The sequence below is a fragment of the Bombina bombina genome, chromosome 2 (genome assembly GCF_027579735.1).
Source record: "Bombina bombina isolate aBomBom1 chromosome 2, aBomBom1.pri, whole genome shotgun sequence".
Taxonomy (NCBI): Eukaryota; Metazoa; Chordata; class Amphibia; order Anura; family Bombinatoridae; genus Bombina; species Bombina bombina.
Window position 1 is genome coordinate 764,441,048 of NC_069500.1, and position 23,250 is coordinate 764,464,297.

Consider the following 23,250-nt stretch of genomic DNA (forward strand, 5'->3'; position numbering starts at 1 on the left):
ATAACAAACTTTTGATTGAAGGTATGAAACTAAGTATAATCACCACAGTCCTCTCACACATCCTATCTATTCGTTGGGTGCAAGAGAATGACTGGTAATGGCAGTTAGGGGAGGAGCTATATAGCAGCTCTGCTGGGTGAATCCTCTTGCACTTCCTGTTGGGGAGGAGTTAATATCCCATAAGTAATGGATGATCCGTGGACTGGATACACTTAACAAGAGAAATTCATATTAAGAATACTGTTATTTTAGTCTGAGTGATGATTAAGCCACTGACTGGAGTTTCCAATCGATATGGTCCTTCTTTGTTTTTGTATGACAATGGAAAAATGAAACAATTTAAAAGAATTTGTTTTTTCTCTTTTTACTTTTATCATCTGTAGTGGAAGAATTGTTGTTAAATTGTGAAAACATTTATGTATTTGTAAATTTCATATTTTTGTCTTAATAAAAAGATAAGAATGAAAAAACAAATTAAAAAAAAAAAACAGGAGTAATGAATCATGGACTCTCACCACCTTTATGAAAGCAATAACTTCCTGAAACTTAAATATAACTAGGAAGCAAGGGACCCAGCGGTTTGTATTCTTCTGTGATGACACCTTTTATGACGTAACTGGGATATGCAAATGAACACAATTAAATAAATGTTTTTAACCGTTAACACATATCGCTGTTTCCAAGCTCTACAGTTTCCATGTAACACTATGGAAAACGTTTTCTAAAAAGATAAAGTGTTGTGGCGTAAGTGCCCTAGGATTCATTGATTAAAATAAAATAGAAAATGCTGAAGAGGGCTAAACCGAACTAAAGGTCTCCTTGTATAATTACGTCACAGGCACAATGCTTCATGCTTGCCTACGTCATGCTGCCACAACAGCTTCTCTGGTCACATGAGGGATCCAGCAGCCCCTGATTGGTTGTCTTGGATTTGTTGTGACCCGGATACCGGAAGTGTGTATGCTGCAGGTGAGGTGGCGATATCATGATCGGGGACTTGCTGTTGTTTGGGTAAGAACCTGTGACTTTTACGCTTATAGCGTGATCAGAAAATGTTATAGTAGTGTAATTGTATGTATGGTGAGCTGGCTTTGTGGTGACGTCAGACTGGTTACTGGTGAACGGTACACGGTAGTGTCAGGCTATAAAGTACGAGTGTCATGTATTTTCTATGTTTGTTGTTTTTGTGGCATTGTGTTTGAGTTCGCATTATAATCACACAGAGCCTGGCTAGTGTGGTTTTTGCATGGGGAAATAGTTATATCTGTGTTGAAGCAGGTAATTAATTATGAGAACAAATTGGGCTTTAGATTTACAAACCGTATCACTTGATTAAAGTGCATTTAAATTATACTGTATATATATTTTTTTATTTTGTTTTTACGAATTTACTTTCTATAATGTTGCTATGATAAAATGACAGGTTTCACCATTGCTTTATTTCTTCCCAACTCTAGGACCTTGCTGATGAATGCAGGTGCTGTGCTAAATTTCAAACTGTAAGTTTATAGGAATAGACTTAATCTTATTAAGTCTTAAAGGGATAGTAAAAAAATAAATATATATATATATATATATATATATATATATATATATATATATATATATATATATATATATATATATATGAAAATTAAAGGCCACAAATCAATGTTGTGTGTAAAGTAATACTCTGGCTTCAATGTTACTCCCAACATTTTTTTTTTTTACTGTTAAAAACACTATCTGCAAGGCTTCTACAACTACCTCCTGCTATATATTCTCCTCCCAAAATCTTCAGCTGACTGTTCAGTCAGGTAAAGGGCTACTCTGCCTCCCCAAGCAGACATCCTTGCGCATGCAGAGTTCTGTCCTTCAACAAGTACATACAGAATGTAGGGGTACTGAGCATGTGCAGTATGTCTGCTTGGGGAAGTCAGGTAGATAGCATCATGACTGGGCAGTACAGGCAGAGAAAACGGGCGGGTGGCAGGCTTCCTAGGGGCTGTAAATCTGCATTTAGGAACTGTTCAACTGCTGGGGCGGCTGGCTAAAGCTTCCAGGAGCAAAGTAAATAGGTACAGTTTAATGATTAAGAATAAAAAAAAAAGACAAATGCTCAAATAATTATGATGTTGCTCAATTATTATTCATTTACAAAATTTTATTTGAAAAGTTTCCTGCCACTTTTAATGCAGATAACTGACCATTTTAGCAACTTCAGATATGCCCAGCCATTTACACTTTAATAAAAAAAAGTTTTTTTTATCTGTGGCTAATATGGACTAAATTGGTTTGCTCAGCACATGAAATGGTATTTTGTTATTTTCCTCTTCTGCTGTTGATAGGAAGAAAAAGGAGTCCCAAGGATTTGGAGATGAATCATCAGAAGCCACCACAGGTAAAAACAAATTTGAGCAACATTGGTAGAACATTTTGTTATGGGGTATAATTTATACAGATTGCTTTAAAAAGATTGTAGAAACTTTTTTTTTTTTTTTGTGTGCAAAATCATTAAATATATTTTCATATCTGAGAAGAACTTTGTAATAATGCCAGCTTTATTTTGTCAAATGAGCATTTTATGTTTTTTCTTTTCACTGCCCTAGAACAAAAGAACCCTTGCTTTTTTAAAAAAAAAAAAAAATCTTTATTAAGCAATAGCCAAGCATAAAAAAAAAAAAAACATAAATCATAATAATCGGTCACACAGGACAGTCATATCTTTAGAACATATACATCAGGTAAAAACACCTTATACAATTTCCTGTCTTGCAAGCCCTTATTGATTTGCTTGATAAGTGCTGTGAAATTCTGGCTAATTTTCATCCTATATACATAAAATAATATCGGCACAACATGGAAAGAAAACAAAAGAGAAAAAAAAAAACCACAACCAAGGGGGAAGAAAGGGAAAAGAAGAACTGAAAACTTCCTCACAGAGTCCGTGGGAGATCGAAATCACAACCCTTATCGAAGGGTCTTCAATTTCCCTACTGTTTTTTATCTATGTATATGAAAATACCTGATGTAGAACCATTTCAGCAAAGCTCATAGAAGCTACAAATGCAGACCGGATCTGCCCTTGTAGACAGCAACGGTATGTCTTAATTATAGAAGCCCATCCTACCAAGAACTTTTTGATTCTTTTCTCAGATACCTGATGGAGATGGAAAGATTCAAAAATAATCTGAGCTTGAATATCCCTAAAGACTTGTGACAAACTGGGTGAGCTCTTCGTTATCCATTTTTTTTTTTTTTTTTTTTTTTTAAAGTTTCAAAAGTTTATTGAAATTCAAGCTTTTACATAAAGATAAACATACAAAATAAAATCAATTACATTCGTGAGTCATTTTGCGTCTTACTTTTGTGGGGGTATAGAAAGAGGGGATGGAGGGGGGAGGAAAGGGAAATTCAAGTATTGTTACAATAAACATCAACGTTGAGAGAGGAAGTCGTTGTACAATAAGGTATACCGTCCAGACCTGCATGTTTCTCTAGCATTGCTAAGGGTTTACCTGAGATTTTTTCTTTTCTAGGGCTTGTTAAGTTACTTAGAATAGGAGTGTATGTAAGTTTCCCATACAAAAAGCATCTGAGCATATAAGTCTGTGTTTTTATTTTTCATATAAAAATATTCTTCCAGAGATATAGTGCGATAGCACTCTGAGAGCCAGTGTGCCAGGGAGGGGATCTTATCTGACTTCCAGTTCCTTGCAATCAGAATTTTAAAACTGTTGCTCAGGATATGAAATAATTTTTTTAGTGGAGTAGAGAGTTTTCTCGGGGTCTTGTTAAAGAGCCATAAGCAAGGATCTAAGGGAGTGGGTATTCCTAGTATTTTACTAGACTCCTGAGCTACCTCGTTCCAGATAGGTATTAATTTACTGCATTGCCACCATATGTGGGACATGTGGCACTCCCCAGACCCACATCTCCAGCATTGAGCTGATTTGAGTTTATATATTTTTTTACATCGTTCTGGGGTTAGGTACCATCTTTGAAGTATTTTTAAATTAAGCTCAACGAATTTACAGGAGATTGAGGTTTTCTTTATATTGGTGAAAATTTGCAAGGCATCTGTATATGTGATTTCTATTCCTAATTCAGAATTCCATCTGTCTATGTAGTATGGCAGAGCTCCGTGCGGTTGTTGTGATAGGAGGGAATGTGTAATAGATAGAGCGTGTCTGGTTGGGGTGTTTTTATGGCAAATGGATTCGAAGGATGTCATTGACCTGATCATGTTATTGGATTGTGGGTGAGATGTGATATATGATTGACACTGTCTGTAGAAGAACCAGTCTCCAAGGACGGAGAAGCCCTCAGAGACCAGTTCCTCGATGCTAGGGGAGTGTTGTTCATTTCCCAAGTGGTGAATCTGTAAGGATCTGACGGAGCTACCCGCAAGCCTAGTCATCATTGAAAGGCCAGGTCGGAATTCGTTATTGTGTGTCAACGGTGTCAAAGGTGAGAATTTTGTCGATAAATTGGGGCACTCAGTCAGAACCCTGTCCCAGACTCTGAAGGTTTCCGATATTATTTGTGTGGTGGATTTTAGGAATCTATCTCTGTCCCTTGGCGACCAGCATAGTTGGCCCAGGTGTAGGTTTTGTGTCATGTCGTGTTCTAATTGCACCCATGTTTTGTCATGTAGGTTCGAGCACCAGTCTATGATTCGTTGTAAAAAGGTAGCTTGTCTATATCTATGAAAATCGGGGACCCCAAGACCTCCCATGTGTATGGGGAGAAACATTATCTTTTTGCTAATTCTCGCTCTATTGTTGAGCCAAATGTAGTCTAAGATGTTTGATTGCAGGGTGTTGAGGTAGTTTGTAGGGAGGGGGATGGGTAGAGTTTGAAAGAGGTAGAGGAGTCTCGGAAGGATGTTCATTTTGATTACGTTGATCCTCCCTAGCCATGAGATATGTTTCCTTTTCCAGGAGGAAAGATCTGTAATAATCTCCTTAAGGAGTGGTTTGTAATTTAGAGTAAAAAGGTGATCTGGGGAAGGCGTGAGTTGGATACCTAGGTATTTGAGGGAGCTTGTTTGCCAGCGAAATGGGCATATATGTTTGATTAGAGCTATATCCGTCGGTGAGACATTAATGTTCATGATTTCTGATTTCGTTTTATTAATTAGAAAGTTAGATACAATGCTAAATTCGTCTAACTGACGTATGATGTGCGGTATAGTGGTTTGGGGGTTAGTGATGCAGAACAGTACATCGTCAGCGTATAACATAATCTTGTGATGTGAGTTGTGTATTTGTATACCTGTTATTAGGGGGTGATTTCGTATTTTATGTGCTAGTATTTCTATTACGCAGGCGAATAGCAGTGGGGAAAGAGGGCAGCCCTGTCGTGTGCCGTTTGTGATATGAAATGGGGCCGAAAGGGAACCATTTATGCGAACCCTGGCTGTTGGAGTAGAGTACATGGCAAACACCCGATTAATAAAGTCTTGCCCCACTCCCATTTTTCGTAATACCGCTCTCAGAAACTGCCAACCAACGCGGTCGAACGCTTTCTCCGCGTCGGTCGACAGAACCAAGAGCGGGATGTTTTTGTGTGTAGCATATTCTATAAGTTGTATAACCCGGACAGTGTTGTCTTTTGCTTCCCTGGTTGGTACGAATCCAACCTGGTCATTCTCAATTAATTGTGGTAGTACTGTGTTTAGTCTTACTGCAAGGATTTTAGCGTATATTTTTAGGTCTGTATTTAGGAGTGAGATTGGCCTATAGTTTTCGACATATTCAGGGGTTTTTCCAGGTTTTGGTATAATAGAGATGAAAGCTTCCAGTGTCCGAGTGGGGAAAGGGTTCTCCGGAGTTATTGAGTTAAAGAGAGAGAGAAGGTGTGGGGAAAGGAGATCTATGTATTTTTTATAGTAATAGTTAGTGTAGCCATCAGGGCCTGGGGCTTTGTCCGTGGGGAGGTCTTTTATGGTTTTTTTAATTTCAAGCAGGGTAAAGGGGTTTTGAAGGAAAGTTTGTTGTTCTTCTGTCAGTTCTGGGAGTTTCACATCTGATAAATATTTGTCAATGAGGGATACATCGGGCTCTGAGTTATGTGGATGTGAGTCTGTAGATTTCGTAGTCAGGTTGTATAGTTGTTCGTAGTAAGAACGGAAGGCTTCAGCGATGTTTGAAGTGTCATGGTGTGTTTTGTTAGGGGACTTTATTGTGAGAATGTAGGCACGTTGGGCTTTACGTTTTAATTTGCGGGCAAATAGCCTACTGCATTTATTGTCTCCTTCGTAATGTGTCTGCTTGAGTTTGAAGGCAAAAGCTTTGCATTCTTTATCTAGAAGGTTATTCACTATCAGTTTTGTCTCTTGTAAATTCTTAGCTAACTGTGGGTTGTTAGGTGTTCTTTTAAGTTGTGATTCTAGATCATTTGCTTTATTCAAGGAGTCATGTAGCAGTTGTCTTTGCTGTTTTTTATAGTGGGAGTGCATGCTCATTAATTCACCTCGTATAGTCCCCTTATGTGCCTCCCAGATAGTCTGAAATGAGGGTATCGAGTTAATATTAAAGTCGAAGAATTCTTTTATGGCTTTTTGAATTTTGTCATTATATAGTGGGAGGTCTAATAGTTCCTCGTTAATTTTCCATATGTAAGTAGAAGGGGAAGCTGAGGGCCATAGTATTGAGCAGGAAACTATAGAGTGGTCTGACCAGGTCGCGGGGATAATGGATGATTGTGTAATAAATGAGAGAGTAGTTACATCAGTTAGTATGTAGTCTATTCGAGAGAAGCGTGAGTGTGGATGGGAAAAGAATGTAAAATCGTCTGTCTCAGGGTGATGTATTCTCCAGACATCATGTAGCGCCAAATCTCGTAAGCGTTGTTTTATGACAGACAGTGCTTTATGTGGTGTTGAAGAGGTGTGATTTGAGTTATCCCGGTACGGGTCTAGTGAGACATTAAGGTCTCCACCTAGTATTAACATACCCTTGGCCACCTCTAAGATTTTTCCAGTTAGGGAGGTTATGAATTTGTCTTGTCTAGTGTTTGGGGCATAAGCACTTACTAAGGTGGTGATGGTGTTAAATAGTTTCCCCACTAATATTATATATCTCCCTTCCGTGTCTTTATGTGAATCGAGTAGTTGAAAGGGTATACCCTTTTTTATTAAAATCCCAACTCCATTAGTTTTGGAGCTGTTTGGGGAGTAATATGAGGGACCGAATTTATAAAAGAAAGTTTTAGGTTCGTGGCCCTTTAAGAAGTGGGATTCTTGTATAAATATCAAGTCCCCTTTTTTATGTTTGATATCTCGTATAACAATGTTTCTTTTGTGCGGGTTATTTAGGCCCTTAGCATTAATCGTTAGGAAAGATAGTTGTCTGTTATGAGTTTTGTTTTTACTCATAATAATTTATCCTTGATGGTAATACGCTGTGTAGGGTGTGTGAAGACAGTGTTAGACTATTTCTCAGGCCTGGGCGGTATAGGAACCAGTATTGATGTATAAAATAAAAGGAGCATATGCATTGTACATTTATAGGCATGAACAATATGAACATTACAGTATGATTCATTATACTTAAATGATAATCAATGGGGGTAGGATAGTTAACTAGGGAGGGGGAATGGCCAGAAGCCAGAGGGAAGATTGAAATTCTTTTGATTTCAATCTGAGGTTTTACAGCAGCAAGAATGCAAGTATTAAACATAAGAATAACAATGTGATTAATTATACTAATGGCTATCAACCAAAACCTTTCTAAAATTAGAAAGACCCTTATAGGGTTATAGTAGAAAGAACATATCAACAAGAAATAACATTTTGCTTAGCTTAACTAGCATGTAACTAAACAGGTATTGTACTAGTTTCTGACTAATATTGGTGACAAGTTTTACATTTCAGGGTCTTACCCAAGGTGGACAGTTCAAATAAGGTACTTGTCTTGGTCAGTCTCTTAATGATGCAGGAGAAATGTTCGTATTTTCTTTTCGCTTCTTAAGGGACTGAACTTTGTTCCAAGTTGTTTTCTGCAGGCTTGAGAATGGAGTATGAGCAGTTGAGGGTTGAGGGCCTTCAGATGAAGAAGGTGGACCAGGAAGTTTCAAGGGGATTCCCAGTCCTTTGGAAAGCTTGTCAAGGTCTTGTACACCCTTGTAAATGATTGTAGATCCTTCATGCGGTACAATTAAGCTGAAGGGGAATCCCCAGCGATATTTGATGTTTCTGTCCTGCAGTATAGAGGTGATGAAGCGGGTTTCTTTTCTCTTTTGTATGGTGCTGGGGCTCAGGTCCGGGTAAATCTGTAGCTCATGGTCCAGATATGTGATTGTGTGAGAGGATCTGGCTTTCTGCCAGATAGCTTCTCTGTCGTTGAATCTGAGGAATTTGAGGATAATGTCCCTGGGGGGAGCATTAGGTGGTGGTGGGGGACGAAGAGTTCTATGGGCTCTTTCTATTTCTATCGGTGGGGCCTGCTGGTTTCCCAGTATTTGACGGAAAAGTCCTTGTAAATATTCCAATAGGTCTGTTGGTTTAATTAGCTCAGGTATGCCCCTAATGCGGAGGTTACTCCTTCGTCCCCTATTCTCTAGGTCCTCTATCTTTTCTTGTAGGGCTTCTAGTTTGCTTTCATGTGTACTGGTTTGGTTGTATAATGAGCAGACAGCTTCTGTAGTTGTGTCTTGTGTTTCTTCAACTGTTACTATTCTCTCTCCCATCTCTGTCATGTCTCTGCGTAGTGAGGATAGTTCTCTTGTTATGAGAGATTTGAGAGATTCAAAATCTTCTTTGGATGGTAGCTTGGCTATGTCCTGTTTAAGTTGTATCATGTAATCAGGAGAAGATATTGGATCATTCTGTAAAGTGCAGTCTGTGGGGTTTGATTCTTGTGTGTCTGATGCGTTGGATTGGAAAAAAGAGCTTACCAGTGTGTTGGTCTGCGACTGACCTTTAGGATTTTTGTCCCCTTTGCCTTTGTTCTTGGATGTCATGGCTGCTGCAGAAGGTTAGTTTAGAAAACTCAGTGTGAGCAACTAGGAAGCTTGTGATGCAGCGCTCTGCTTAGGCCTGGTGTCGTATGCTGTATTTTATGCCAGATGTTCAGTGCTGTGCGTTATTTTCTGGTCAGCGCTGTTCATTAATATCTTTGAGGCAGTTTTGCTGTATTTCTTGATTTTGGTTTGTAAATAACTGTTCTGTTTACCTCATTAGCGGATTGTTTTCCACTACTGTGCGGATCATTTGATCGCTGACCTTGGGATTCGTCTGTTTAGCGTGTTATATATTTAGTGGGTTTAGTTGTATCATGTCCTCTCCTGTGTAAGGCTTGTGTGGAGCCTTTCGTGTACAATCTGATGTGAGCTCTTACCCCATCGGGTCTCCGATCATCGTGTGCTGCGAGAGATCCCTTGCCGTCGCAGTTGTAAATGATTAAAGATGGCGACGGAGCGCTCCGTTGCTCCTGCTTTCTGTAGAATTGCATGCGGGTCCGGTCTCTCCCGGTTACAAGCTTGCTCACATTTGGGGTTTTAGTTGTTAAGCCACTGTTTGCTGCTGATTAAAAGTGTTAGACACTGTTTTAAAGGTGACAGGTCTTACTGCTGTGCCGGAGCGATGTGACTATGCGGCCATTTGCCTGCTTGGCCAAGCTCCGCCTTCGTTATCCATTTTTTAAAGATATTATATCTCACTATTAATATAATAGTATTTAAAATCCGTATTCTTGCACAATCCCTAGGGTTAGGAAATAGTAAAACTATATCTTCCAGAGAAAAAGAGAAAGTACTTTCATAGACTCTATTAAACTAAAATTGGACCTTCTGCCATAATTGACGTATTTTAGGACAGGACCATAACATATGCAGAAGATCCGCCCTAATATAAGATCAATGCTCACACATAAAGACTTTATTTGGATAAAATTTAAACAGTTTAGCTGGCGATATATAATAGTTATTTATTAATTTGAGATTCTTTCCAGCTGACTGCCACAGGGTATCTGGCCACTAGAGAGAGACTATTAGATATCTTCTCTCGATCTATTGTTGGAATAGATGGTAGCCAGAAATTAATCAATTTATCCTCCTCTAATATACCTTGCTTAGTGAGCATAATATCATAGATTAAATAAAAAGAAAGCATCCCCAGCTATATATTTTTGGATAAAGATCTTAACCTCGGACCAATCGGTCCTACTAGACGTCTGCTATTTTTGAGAACCAATAAAGTGTCGTATTTGGAAATATGCAAACCGATTCGTCCTTGGCAGAGAAAACTGTTCAAGGATGATTTCCCATGGAAGTACCTGAAATTCATTATTTAATAATTTATGGACATAATGGAGACCTTTAAGCTGCCATTCTTGAAAACATTTTTGGTCTATTCCTGGTAAAAATAGAGGATTCCTCCTAATAGGCAGAAATTCGGAGAAGGAAGAATCAATTCTAAGTAATTTACAGAACTTATGCCATACCACAATTATATTCCTGAATGAAAGAAGGGTAGATACTCTCCAAGGCAAGATATGCAGAGGACAATGTAAAAGGGCCTTCAACGACCAAGGAGTTATCATAAATGATTCAACATCAAAAGAAGTGACCAAATTAGTCTGAGAAATCCAATCAATAGCAAGTTTAATTAACGAGGCCCAATTATATAGTCTGATGTTAGGAAGAGCTAACCCAGCAGCAGTATATTTTTGAGACAGTCTATTAAGAGATATGCAGGGTTTTTTGGATTTCCAAATAAATTTGGAAAACCATGATGCCAAATTCTTCAAATCTTTATTTAGTATAGTATAATAAGCGGCAGGTTTTGAAGAGGATATAAAACTCTTGGGAAAATTATAGTTTTGATCAAATTGATAGAAGCTGTAATGGATAAAGGGAAGGCAGCCCATAACTCTAGATCCCTTTGGATCTTCTGGAAAAGCAATCCAAAATTTGCCTGATACCACTGTTTTGGATTTTTATGGATTTCTAGACCAAGATATTTGATAGCATTGACTATACAAAACATTGTATTAGGTTGTTCTGTAGATTGATTCCCGAGCCACATAAGTTCACTCTTCTCCATATTGATTTTATAACCTGCAAAAGAGCTAAATTCATTTAGCACGTAGGTTACCTTAGGGATTATATCAGCAGTTTTATTCAAAAATAATAAAATGTCATCTGCATAAAGCAATATTTTTAGATTTTGACTACCAAGTGGAATCCCAGGTAGAACCTCCCGCAACTTAGTTGCCAGTGGTTCAAGAACAATGTTAAACAGAAGTGGGGAGAGGGGGCAACCCTGTCTTGTTCCTCTCTGAAGAGTTATCTTAGGAGACACCATACCATTAATGAGAAGAAATGAGACCGGATTCTGATAAATTATTTGAACAAAATGAAACCCTTGCTAACCAATCAAAAACTAATATGCATATATATCATGAACCCAGTTTGCACATGTGCATTTAAGGAAAGAGACTAGGGTAGCCTGCACTCTTGTTTTCTCTCAAAGTGATGGTAAATCCTGGTATTTTAAAACATGCTAGGATTTACCAGCTCTAAAAATAAATGGAACCTTCAAGCTTGAGCTATGTTAAAAGTACTTTTTCTTTGCAGTAGCCTCCTTGCTAAACTATGCGGCTCTGGTGCCCACAGCATAACTCCCACCCCTCATGAGGTGACAATTTCACCTCTCCGCAAATAGAAGTGCATGGCTTTTGGCTGAGAGGTGGAAACGACACCTCATTGGAAAAAGGAGTTCTGTCATGTGCCGCTTACTTTAGCAAGGAGACTGCCACAAAGAAAATGTACTTTTAACATACTGAAGGTCCCATTTTTAATATTATATATATTTTTTTTTTTAGTGCTGGTAAATTCTAGCTTTTCAAACACTAGGATTTACAATCATTTTAAGGTGATTTAGTACTGATTCAGCTTAGTTACCAAGTAATAATTTATATAATAGATATTTAAATAACCAGGCATATATTCCTTTTTAATCTCTATCTAATATCTAAATATAAATATAGATTTATATATACACAAAATAATATTAACACCTACCTAGTATCTCGCTGTTATTGCAAATAATGCTTCTCCTATCATGCTTGTTGATGCAAAACTGATAATTCACCTTAAAAGAACAAATGGGTACAGAGAATGTTATGGAGGACTTAAACAAAATATAACCGCTAAATTAGCTAAAAGTATTAGCCGAAGCATCCCTGGGAGAAAGTGTAAAAAGCACAATATTCAGATGTATTTTACAGCAAAAGGAAGCAAAATAAATAATGAATTTATATTACAATGTTTTCCTTTCAATAATGAAACCTTTTATGCGTTGTTGAAATGCTGATTTTAATGGTCCTTTAAATATGTTAAATGGCAACATCAAATATAGGATGATATAGAAAGCAAATTGTAACATTAAATTGATTGTAAACATTCTACTTTTTATAATCAGATTCTGAATGTTAGTGATATTTTAGATTAACTTTAATTGATCACTTCTAATGAAGATGCACTTTAACTTACTTTTGTAGCTAGCTACAATAAAAGTGCCATAGGGATAGGTTGCTGATTGGAGAACAGTTCAAACCATTAGCTCACAAAAAATACCAAGAGAACAAAGCAAATTTGATTATAAAAGTAAATTGAAAGTTTTAATTTTGACTAGACTGTCCCTTTAAATAGCTAATAAAAAGCACTGAGATAAGAAGCGACCTGCAGGGGCTTAGAAACATAAAATCATGTTACAGCAAATGCAGAATATGGCACAATGTTATTTATATGGCACACATGAACTAGCACTGTCTAGCTGTAAAAAAATGTCAAAATGCACTGAGATAAGATGCAGTCTTCAACGGTTTAAAAATTAGCATATGAACTTACCTAGGTTTAGCTTTCAACAAAGAATACCAAGAGAACAAAGCAAATTTGATTATAAAAGTAAATTGAAAGTTTTAATTTTGACTAGACTGTCCCTTTTAAATAGCTAATAAAAAGCACTGAGATAAGAAGCGACCTGCAGGGGCTTAGAAACAGACAAACCTAGAGGTTATAAAGCATATTAAAATAACAATGTTTATGCATAACTTTGGAATGGGTACTAAAGGCATTTATGTTTTTAAACAATAAAAAATCAAGTGAACTGTCCATTTTAAATTACAGGAAAAGATTGCTACTTCCTAAGAGATGTTCATATTACTTTTAGCTGTTTTCTAGTGTTCTTTACTTACAGGAAAAGCAGACATGATACAAATTTGATAGTGAATTTAACTATGCATAATTTAATATTTTATGTGAAATTAAATTTAGAGTTAAAAAATAAAATTAAATATATATACATATATAAAACAGTTTTCACAGCTAGAGGGCGTTAGTTCATGTGTGCCACATAGATAACATTGTGCTCACGCCTGTGGCGTTAAAGGGATACCAAACCCACATTTTTTTCTTCAACGATTCAGATAGATCATGCAATTTTAAGCAACCTTCTGATTTTACTCCTATTGACTTTTCTTTATTCTTTTGCAATCTTTATTTGAGAAAGCAGAAATGTAGGGTTAGCAGCCGTTCCATTTTTGGTTCAGCATTTGGGAAGCACTTGCTGATTGGTGGCAACATTTAGGCTCTTAAGCTTACTTTTCTGCTTTTTCAAATAACGATAGCAAGAGAACAAAGAAAAATTGATAATAGGAGTAAATTAGAAAGTTGCTTAAAATTGCATGGTCTATCTGAATTATGAAAGAAAAAAATTGGGTTTAGCATCCCTTTAAGAGTCACCACTAATTGCCTGAAATGCAAGTCTGTCAAAAGAACTGAAATAAGGGTCAGTCTGCAGAGGCTTTAGATACAAGGTTATCACAGTGGTCAAAATATTAATATAACAGTGTTGGTTATGGAAAACTGGGGAATTGTAAATAAAGGGATTATCTATCTTTTTAAACAATAACATTTTTGGTGCTTACTGTCCCTTTCAATATCTATGTTTACTGCCTCTTAAAAAAACTAAGGATAACAATAAGCTATGATAATATTCAAGTTATATATTTCAAAAGTGAGCACAGAAAACATCACAGATAAGTTTTTATTAGGAAGGTACTACAGAGTGGAGACTCCATTACGAAATAAAAAACAAAGATTAAAGCAGTTAAACTCCGCTAACTTGTCTATCATACTTCACACATGGTTTAAACACGGAACCCTTAAATGGACATTAATGTTTTATATCCACAAATACACACTGCATTGTAAATTATCTGCATACAAAAGAAATCTTTTAAAACTGAGATTTTATTAGCAATTTTGTATTGTTGTGCAGTCCAGTGTGACATAGTCCTTGAAAGGCCTGTATAGTATAGTTTCTCCTTTCTCAGTAAGCTATTCCAGCATCTTGGAAGCAATGTAAAATATAACATTTGATGGAAAAGCTGTTAAAATAAGTAAGGAAATGATATAAAATTTTTATTGAACTATGCATTATTAGACATTTTGGGGGAATCCATTTTTGTGTTTGTCTTTTTAAACGAGACAAAGAAAGTGTCTAAACAGTTTAAAATATTCTGCACAGATTGCAATACGTTACTATTAAATATTTTATGACCTCCCCTTTCAACCCAAAGTGGCTAGCATTCTCAGCTCATGCACATATGTTCATATTTTACATCAGTGAACAAGTGCCTTAGCAGCATGAAACGCTTATGATGTCACAGGGGGTCTTTCTTCTCCTTTTCCTTTCTTGTTTTTACTAGGGCTACCTCTCTTTTTCCATGTTTTTATGGCATCTATCCAATAAAGAACTTTGTTTTACCTATTGGAGTGCCGGAATATCTCTAAATGCTTTCTCTATTTCTACATTGCAACCTCATGTGTTGCTGCAGCATGTAGCTTCCTCATTAGAAATGCTGTAAAAACTGACTTGTTTTGTTTTTCTTCCCCTGCAGGAGATAACATCCGAGAATTTTTACTCAGCCTTAGATACTTTCGGATTTTCATTGCCTTGTGGAATATTTTTATGATGTTTTGTATGATTGTGTGAGTATCCCTTTTGACACCATTAAAAAAATAAAAATAAAGCTGATTTAAATGGCTGTAAGAGTAACTAGTTACATGATGTATATTTATCTTACAATTTCTTCACTGGTTTCAAATAGGCTCTTAGAGGGGAGACCAGTGTTGGTTAGCTTTTGTTTTTTGTCCCAGAATCTTCTTTTTAAAGCAAAGTGATGCTTCTGTTTAAAAAACAAAATGCTAATTTCTCAAAAGTAAAACATTTAGCACATCTGATGTCTTCTCATGTGCTTTTGAAGACCTGTCCTACTATCACCACACTGAGGCTTCTCTTCCTTTAATGGGACATAAAATGCTTTAGTTATCTGCAAGCAATAGTGCAAGAATTATAATTCTCCATGTGCTTAACACATAGCTAAAGTCAGTTCCAGAGGGACATGGCCACTGAGCCAATCAGGGTTGGCATATGTGTGTAGCTACAAAAATCACAAACCATATTTTGCTCTGTATTGCCATTTCTGAGCTGACTTTAACTATGTGTAGGAAACCAAACGCACATTTCTGTTGATCTGCATATTTATTTATTTTTTTAAAGGGGCAGTAAACCTACAAAATAATGTACAGTAATATAATTCTGCACATAGAGCAGGAACGAGCTACATTGAGTGTAATGGCGCGATCTGGCCGGGCTGTGACTAGACAGCTGCCCAGATGCGCTTAGACAAAAAGCCAGACCCGCTCAGTAGAGCAGTGAGCGGCGGTCTGAAAAATGATTTTTTTTAATAAAATATGCCTGCAATACTTTAAAGTATAAAGTTAGCGCTAAGATAATAGTGCAGAATTATATTACATTATTTTGAAAGGTTTACTGCCCCTTTAAGTATCTTTTTTTATTGAAGTAAAGGTAAATTTAAATACAATAGTGCACATTTTAATACCTCCAGATTTTGTTTGGCATTTCTACTAGGGACTAAAGAATTATCTTTTTGGGTTGACTTTTACTGGTGACTCGGGTGAAGAGTACAGTCATATTTTTTTATTTATTTATTTAAAGGAGACACATTTTGTATACATTATCTCTAGTCTTGTGACAATCCATATATTCTAAAGATTTTTTTTTTTAGATCTTCGTATAGGAGATCTGAGAGGGTGTAATTTTTTATTTTGTGTGTGTGTGTATATATATGTGTGTGTATATGTGTGTGTGTGTGTGTGTGTGTGTGTATATATATATATATATATATATATTATATATATATATATATATATATATATATATATATATATATATATATATATATATATATATATATATATATATATTGTATGTGTGTATGTATGTGTATATATATATATATATATATATATATATATATATTTCATTAAAATTATGGGGGAGATAAAAATCTGAGATTAAAATCCTCCATGTCTCAAAAGTTAATAAATACAAATTTTTGCATAGAAAATTAGCACATCTAGGCAGGTTCCCCACTTGCTTTTTCCCCAGTAAAACTCCACATACATTGTTTCCAATGCACAAGAGGATTCTGGGTAAGATATGCAAATTAGATATGCAAAATCTCATTTTTTTTTTTTTGCTTCAAATACTGTTTTAACACTGCGATACCTTATCAGGACTATTGCTGTTATCTTACCCATAGAAAATAAATATATATATATATAATATTTCTAGAAAGAAAAAACTTTAAAGGGACATGAAACCCAACATTTTTTCTTTCATGATTCAGATAGAGAATACAATTTTAAACAACTTTCTAATTTACTTCTATTATTTAATTTGCTTCCTTCTCTTGTTATCCTTTGCTGAAAGGTTTATCTAGGCAAGCTCATCAGCAGCAAAGAACCTTGGTTCTAACTGCTGATTGGTCGCTGCATATAAATACCGATTTTCATTGGTTAACCCGTGTGTTCAGTTAGAAACCAGTAGTGTATTGCTGCTCCTTTAACAAATGATACCAAGAGAATAAAACAAATTAGATAATAGAAGTAAATAAGAAAGTTGTTTAAAATTGTATTCTCTATCTGAATCATTAAACAAAAAATGTGGGGTTCATGTCTCTTTAAGTATTGAGATATACCTCCAACTATCAATATGTACTTCCTCATTGGCTGATAGGTACTTCTTGCTAAGGCTCATTGGCTGACCTTGAGCATTTTGTACCAATTCGGTAAGGGGCCTCAGCGGGCAGTACTTATCAGCCATTTTACATTAACTGGAATATTTGAGGTCTCTTTCTTTTTTTCTTTTTGAACAAAAAAAAAAAAAAAGAAAACTGTAATGTTATATTAATAAAACAGCTTTCTTTGGCAATGGACAATATCATCTGTAGGATTTCTTGGGTGGTCTATAGATTTTCAGGGTATGTTTTTAATAGAAGGTTTGAGGGAAACTTTCAAGTAGTAATATAATAACATAGAAAATGTAATAATTAAATATTTTACTGTGTACCTGGGCAGTCTTTTTTTAAATAAGATACAAATAAATTGTTTCTTTAAATAGACATGAAACCCAAAATATTTATTTCATGATTCAGATAGAGAATGCAATTTTAAACCTTAAACCTTGTAACCTTATATGTATTATTGCTTTCCTTTTAGTGTGCTCTTTCATATGTTTATGGTGTAAAATAACCGTCATAAATTCAAATTTCCATCACTTAACAAATGTTTGGACTTTTGAAGGATTTTTATGTCATAAATAATTAGATACATTTTTTTATTCTTTGGTAGGTATGTAGCCACGCTGACCTATTTCGGTTTAAACCTTCAAATAAATGAGATTTCTGCCATGTTAAATTAGCAACAACACACTAAGGGGTCGATTTATTGAAGACTTTGCAAGCCTTTTGACCCCCTAAAACTGCAGGTTCTCATAAGAGAGAACATGCACGCCGTATTTAACAAACAGCGGTCATCAGACCACTGCTTTCCTAACCTTTCACCACCTCTAAGGTGGTGAATTTCAATCTCCCCAGTCAGAGATAGACTGCTCCTGCCCGCGCGGGATGGCACGTGAGCGTAAAATTGCGCACATGTGCAACGCTGAATATCGCCTGGGGAATTCAGTCTGCCGGAGGCGAGCTGCGTCAGACAGGGGCGCGTATAAGTGCCCCTGTCCACCACAGCTTGATAAATCGGCCTCTAAAGGATGCTACTTACAGACAGAATATGAATTTAATCACCTCACTTTGTTTGTCGTTCCAGATAATAACACTGTAATTCAGTGTTCCACAAAAGTCTTCTTTAATATAAACAAAAAAAAGCACTTTTCAACAGTTACAATTTCTTCTCTCTACAGTGCCAGCCGTCTTTATCAAGAGAGAAAAATAAAGGTTCTCACAAAAAAAGCTAGCTTTTCAGTCACGGCAAATGACATTACCATAAGACAAAACTAAACTTAAACATTCATGTTTTTAACTCTGTGCAGAATTCATGTAAATTATAAATTCATACATCAATTTATGAATCATGTGCACAAGCATTCAGGGATAAAAAAAAAAAAAATGTTTATCAGGGTAAATTGATCAGTTCCTTACAGATGGGGGCTAATTGATAGCCTGTTATTGGCTTTCACTGTATTCAGAATGAATGTTACACTTAAACTATTGATACTGTAGTTTAGGTACCACTGTTTCTTATAGTTTGCACGCTTGATGGTGTTAATCTTTATAGGGACGCTGGAGTCCAAAATGTTTTACTTAAAACACAATTAAAAATGTTACAATTTCACAATTAACAAGTGCATAATAATAAAAAGACCAAGCAATTGCACTTAATAAATATCAGTAAATTTCTTCTGACAAATTATTTCTCCCCCCATTTGCAAGCTCCCTTTATCATGTGACACTATGGACTTGTGCACATGCTCGGTAGGAGCTGGTGCCTTAGAAAGTGTACATAGAAAAAGACTGCAAAATTTGAGTATGGAAGGAAATTGGACAGTCTCTTAAAACTGCATGCTCTGTCTGATAATTTAGTTTTGACTTTAGCGTCCCTTTAAAGGTACATTAAACTGCCAGGTGCATCTACAGCAGCAGGTTACTACTCACTATGCTATTGTTTCCTCTCCCGTGCCTACATCTCTTTTCAAAATGATTTCTTATTTTAACCTTTCAGTAAAGTAAAGTTTGGCATCTTGTGCATATGTACGTCGCTGTCGCTTGATAAATCAAGCCCTTACTGGTGGAGCTGTACTTCCTCCAGAATGTCCTTTTGATGAATATATTCCTATTCTCTTTCATCCGTTTTACTTTTTTTTTTTTTTCTCTTTTTTTCTCCCCACAGGTTATTTGGATCATGAGTGTTTTGTTTTTACTTAGGATTTACAAGGACAGTTCGGAACTGGGACGTGGCTTTCCTCACAGCCAGCACACCAATCTTTCCCCCTTCCCCATCTCCACGCATGTTGATGAAGCATCACGGTCCATTGTGTTAGGATACCATTTTTCTTTCTACTCATGTCATAGAGAAACCTGCAACAGAGCTTGTTGCTATCAATGAAAAAGATTGTCCGTATGTGTCTGATACAAAAAAAGCCTTGAAAAGCACAGGATGTGGATTTAAACTATTTCCCGCCCCTTCAAATTGGTATATGACAAATCTGATTTAAAATGTTAGTCCCTATTTGGATCAAGCTAAGTTAAGAATACTGTAGAATGTTGTTTTTAACATACATTAACAAACGTGGTTATAAGTAGTAAGATACCACTTTTCCAGTTCACTTGTCTTATAAAAAAGAGCATTCCACATCGTGGTGACTTCGGCTGTGCTAAAAAGATTGTGTTGTTGCAATGCTCAATTTTTAGAGCATTTTATCAGTAAGCAAATGCTTATTTCTCACTGTTTAACCCCTGCAAATACATAGAGTTGCTCTACCGGGGCAATGCATTGCTGTTCCTGCAACACTACAGGTTGTCTGGAGCACAAGATTGGGGATGTTTTTGTAAGGAGGAGTGCCAAAAGGAGGCTATAGTACATATGGGTTAGGAAGAGCTCAATGGGATAAATATTATGTACAATGAATGAGACTTTGTCAAATCAGGCTTGATTGTTCTATAACATCTAAGCATATATACCCATATTGGGCTGTAATTCCATTTAAAACAACAACCCCAAGAATGTGTTCAATCTTTTTACTAAACAAATCCCTTACATATACAAATTTAAAATTACAGCATATGGTGTAATAGAAACAGAAATAAACAGTCAATAAAATGTGGTTCAATATAACCTACAAAGCTAATATAATAGCCAGCTCCAATGGGAATCTGGTGCACAAGATTGTCAATGTTTTTAATCTTTTTGCACAGGTTAAATCCACAGGAAGGAATGAAATTAGAGCTTTTTATTGCGATAGTCTATCCCTTTAAGGAAGTTAATAATTTCTTACGGGAAAATAATTAAAAACGTACATTAAGACAATGAATAAAGACCATTTTTTGTCAGATATCAGTATCCTAAACTCTTGTTGTTTATAAACAATTTTTTCTCAATCAAATACTATTTTTTTTGTATGTATTCTTTAAATATTGGGACCGTGTACTGTATAAAGGTTTCACCATGGCTACATGAAGGGGGCTTTTCAGTTTTGTAGATCAAAACCCAAAATTTGACTTTCATTATTCAAATAGAGTGTACAATTAAAAAAAAAAAAATTACAATAAAAATCGAAATTTTACTTCTATGATCACATGTACTTTGTTTTCTTTGTTGAAAAGCAGGTATGTAGGCTTAGGAAAATTCCAATTTCTTAAACGCTATATAAGTAACAAAGACTATCATACCAAAGTAAGTAGAACAAGTACATTGAAAACCGTTTTTAAATTGTATGCTCTGTCTGAATCTTAAAAAAAATAATTTTGGGTTTCAAGGCCATTTAAAGGGATAGGAAAGTCAAATGTAAACTTGCATGATTCAGATAGAGCATGTCATTTTAAGACACTTTTTTAAATTCAGTTCTGTTTTCAAATGTGCTTTGTTCACTTAGTATCCCTTGTTAAAAAATAAATACTCACATATTATACACTAGTGGGAGCTGCTGCTAATTGGTGCCTGCACACATTTGTCTATTGTGATTGGCTAAATAGATATTTTCAGCTTCCTGTCAGTAGTGCAATGCTTTCCCTTCAGCAATGGATAACAAGAGAATGAAGAAAATTTGATAATAGAATTAAATTGGAAAGTTTTTTAAAATTGTATGTTCTATCTAAATCATAAAAGAACATTTTGGGATTTACTATCCCTTTAAGTATAAAATGTCTCTCTACGGTCTAGGTTCATTAACATTAGTGGTATTTGCAATGTTAATATGTGTAGAATGTAAATACACCTATTTTATAACAGTATGGGTCTGTAAAATTATAAACAGAAATAGTGACTGTAAAATATTACCTTTATTGGCTATAATATAACATTTGGTATTGACTGTTATGGTTAAGGGAGTCGGTTTAAAATGATTAAAAGATTGCTAAATGTGTATTCTTTTGAGAATTCTTTTCTTTACGAAAACCTCAAGATCATTATTTATAGTGTGTTGAAGCCCTCTCAAGTTAAAGTGTGAACCAAATACAATGTGTTTATGTGACATAGTTATGGGAATTATTTTGAATTCTATTTCCAGTAAAAAAAAATAATTAAAAAAAAATGTCGCCTTTACTTTGTGTTGTCCTGTTTTTGACCTTGCATATTCTGTGAAGGAGTAGTTGGTTCAGGGGAAGAAGGCATAATATAGAGGAAACAATTAAAGTAGCATTAAACCAATGAGGTACTTTATCTGTGTATTTAAAAATGTCCAAAACCAACCAGCAGGGGTGATAATGAGACTAGGCTTTTACATATATGATAACAAATTGCAACATGGCAGTGCCCTTTACTTTATAAAGATTAAAAATGTACACTTATTTAATACTCGGCTAATATTTAAGAAAAATACACCTGCATAATATTCTCAGGCTAATCTTTGTTTTGAATACATAACTGTAAATGGCATTGTTATTATTTAATGTCCCTTTAAGTTAACTTGTTTATTTCTCTCCTTTGCTTATATTGGGTAATATTGAAATAATTGCATTTCAACCACAAGGTGTCCTCATTGAGTTGTTTTTTTCACTGAAAAATTACGTTTAAACTTACTAGAAATCAATTTCTATTCAGCAATAGAAATTAACGTAGGAACTTGCAATTCCTGTTTATTTTTGTTTGTTTTTGCATGCCAGATATGACCATAAAAAATAAATTCACGCAGTACTTTGCAAGTAAAACCATTTTATCACAGACTAATAAAACTTTATTGATTGATCCTACAGTCCTGAGTAAAGTGATGTTTTAATTAAAATTCTTTATGGGAACAAAATAAAGCAGAGTGAGCGCTTAATCTGAATATTTTGTTAAACGAAACTGGAAAAAAATACAATTTCTATCTACTTCTTCTTTTGCAATGTTTATTGCTGATGTGTTCTGATTTGGTAGAGTTTAAACCCACACAATTTATACAGCTTTTCACCCATCATATTAGAAATAAAATATGGAGTACTATAGTATTAAAAAAAAAAAAGATCAGTTATGGCTGTTTGTAAAAAGGTAAGTGCCAGATTATGTGTATTCCCTACAACTGAAAATAGGGATTTGTTTACATTGAAGTTAAAGGAGTTATGATTTTATGCACTTTGTGAATTTTATTTAGTATTTGCTTATTTTCAAGAATAGTGTAAAATAAAAAAATATTGGTGCCTTAGCTCACTGGTTTTGTCAAGCCCTGTTAATTGTCAGTGATGTTTACTCATAATATACATATATTACAAATAATACTCCAACTAGTGAGGCACTCACTGAGACTTTGTGTGTGTAAATTTACATGCGGTCACAAACATGTAATTCTATTCACTATCATGATAGTTCACTAGTGTTAAATCGATCATTTGTCCCGTATCACATAGTTGCCTTGACAACGAAAAAAAACATACATCATAGGCACATTCTCACAGTTATTGCATGACCTCGCACGTCACTGCACGAGCCCACCTAAGATGGCGGTTGTCTGGCTGAACGTTCACTCTACACGATTGGGAAGGGGGTAAGTTGATAACTATTTAAACACCAATCTTTGTCACATTTGATTGTCTGAAGAAGGGGAACACATATCCCTGAAACGTCACAAATTAAAAATATTTGCAAATCTTGAGTGCTATGTAAGGTTTTTAATTTATAGAAGTACACTACAGCACCTGGGTGGTTGTGTCGACGAGGTGGATTCACTGTCTAAACTTTATGTAT

General features: G+C 35.5%; 1 protein-coding gene across 1 annotated transcript; it reads left to right on the forward strand.

Annotated features, from left to right (window-relative positions):
- Window positions 1–923: 923 nt before the first annotated feature.
- On the forward strand, window positions 924–22,282 carry SMIM7 (small integral membrane protein 7). Its single transcript, XM_053702898.1, has 5 exons — window positions 924–1,011; window positions 1,458–1,499; window positions 2,328–2,380; window positions 14,892–14,982; window positions 19,264–22,282. Exons 1-5 carry the CDS (start codon window positions 986–988, stop codon window positions 19,277–19,279), a joined length of 228 nt encoding a protein of 75 aa, XP_053558873.1. The 5' UTR covers window positions 924–985; the 3' UTR covers window positions 19,280–22,282.
- The last annotated feature ends 968 nt before the right edge of the window (window positions 22,283–23,250 follow it).

What these genes read in the sequence shown, in the direction of transcription:
- SMIM7 (XM_053702898.1), top strand. Translation starts at nt 986, where the DNA reads ATGATCGGGGACTTGCTGTTGTTTGG. An exon ending in GCTGTGCTAAATTTCAAACT is followed by an intron (nt 1,500 to 2,327) that starts GTAAGTTTATAG and finishes TGCTGTTGATAG; the next exon opens with GAAGAAAAAGGAGTCCCAAG. An exon ending in ATCATCAGAAGCCACCACAG is followed by an intron (nt 2,381 to 14,891) that starts GTAAAAACAAAT and finishes CTTCCCCTGCAG; the next exon opens with GAGATAACATCCGAGAATTT.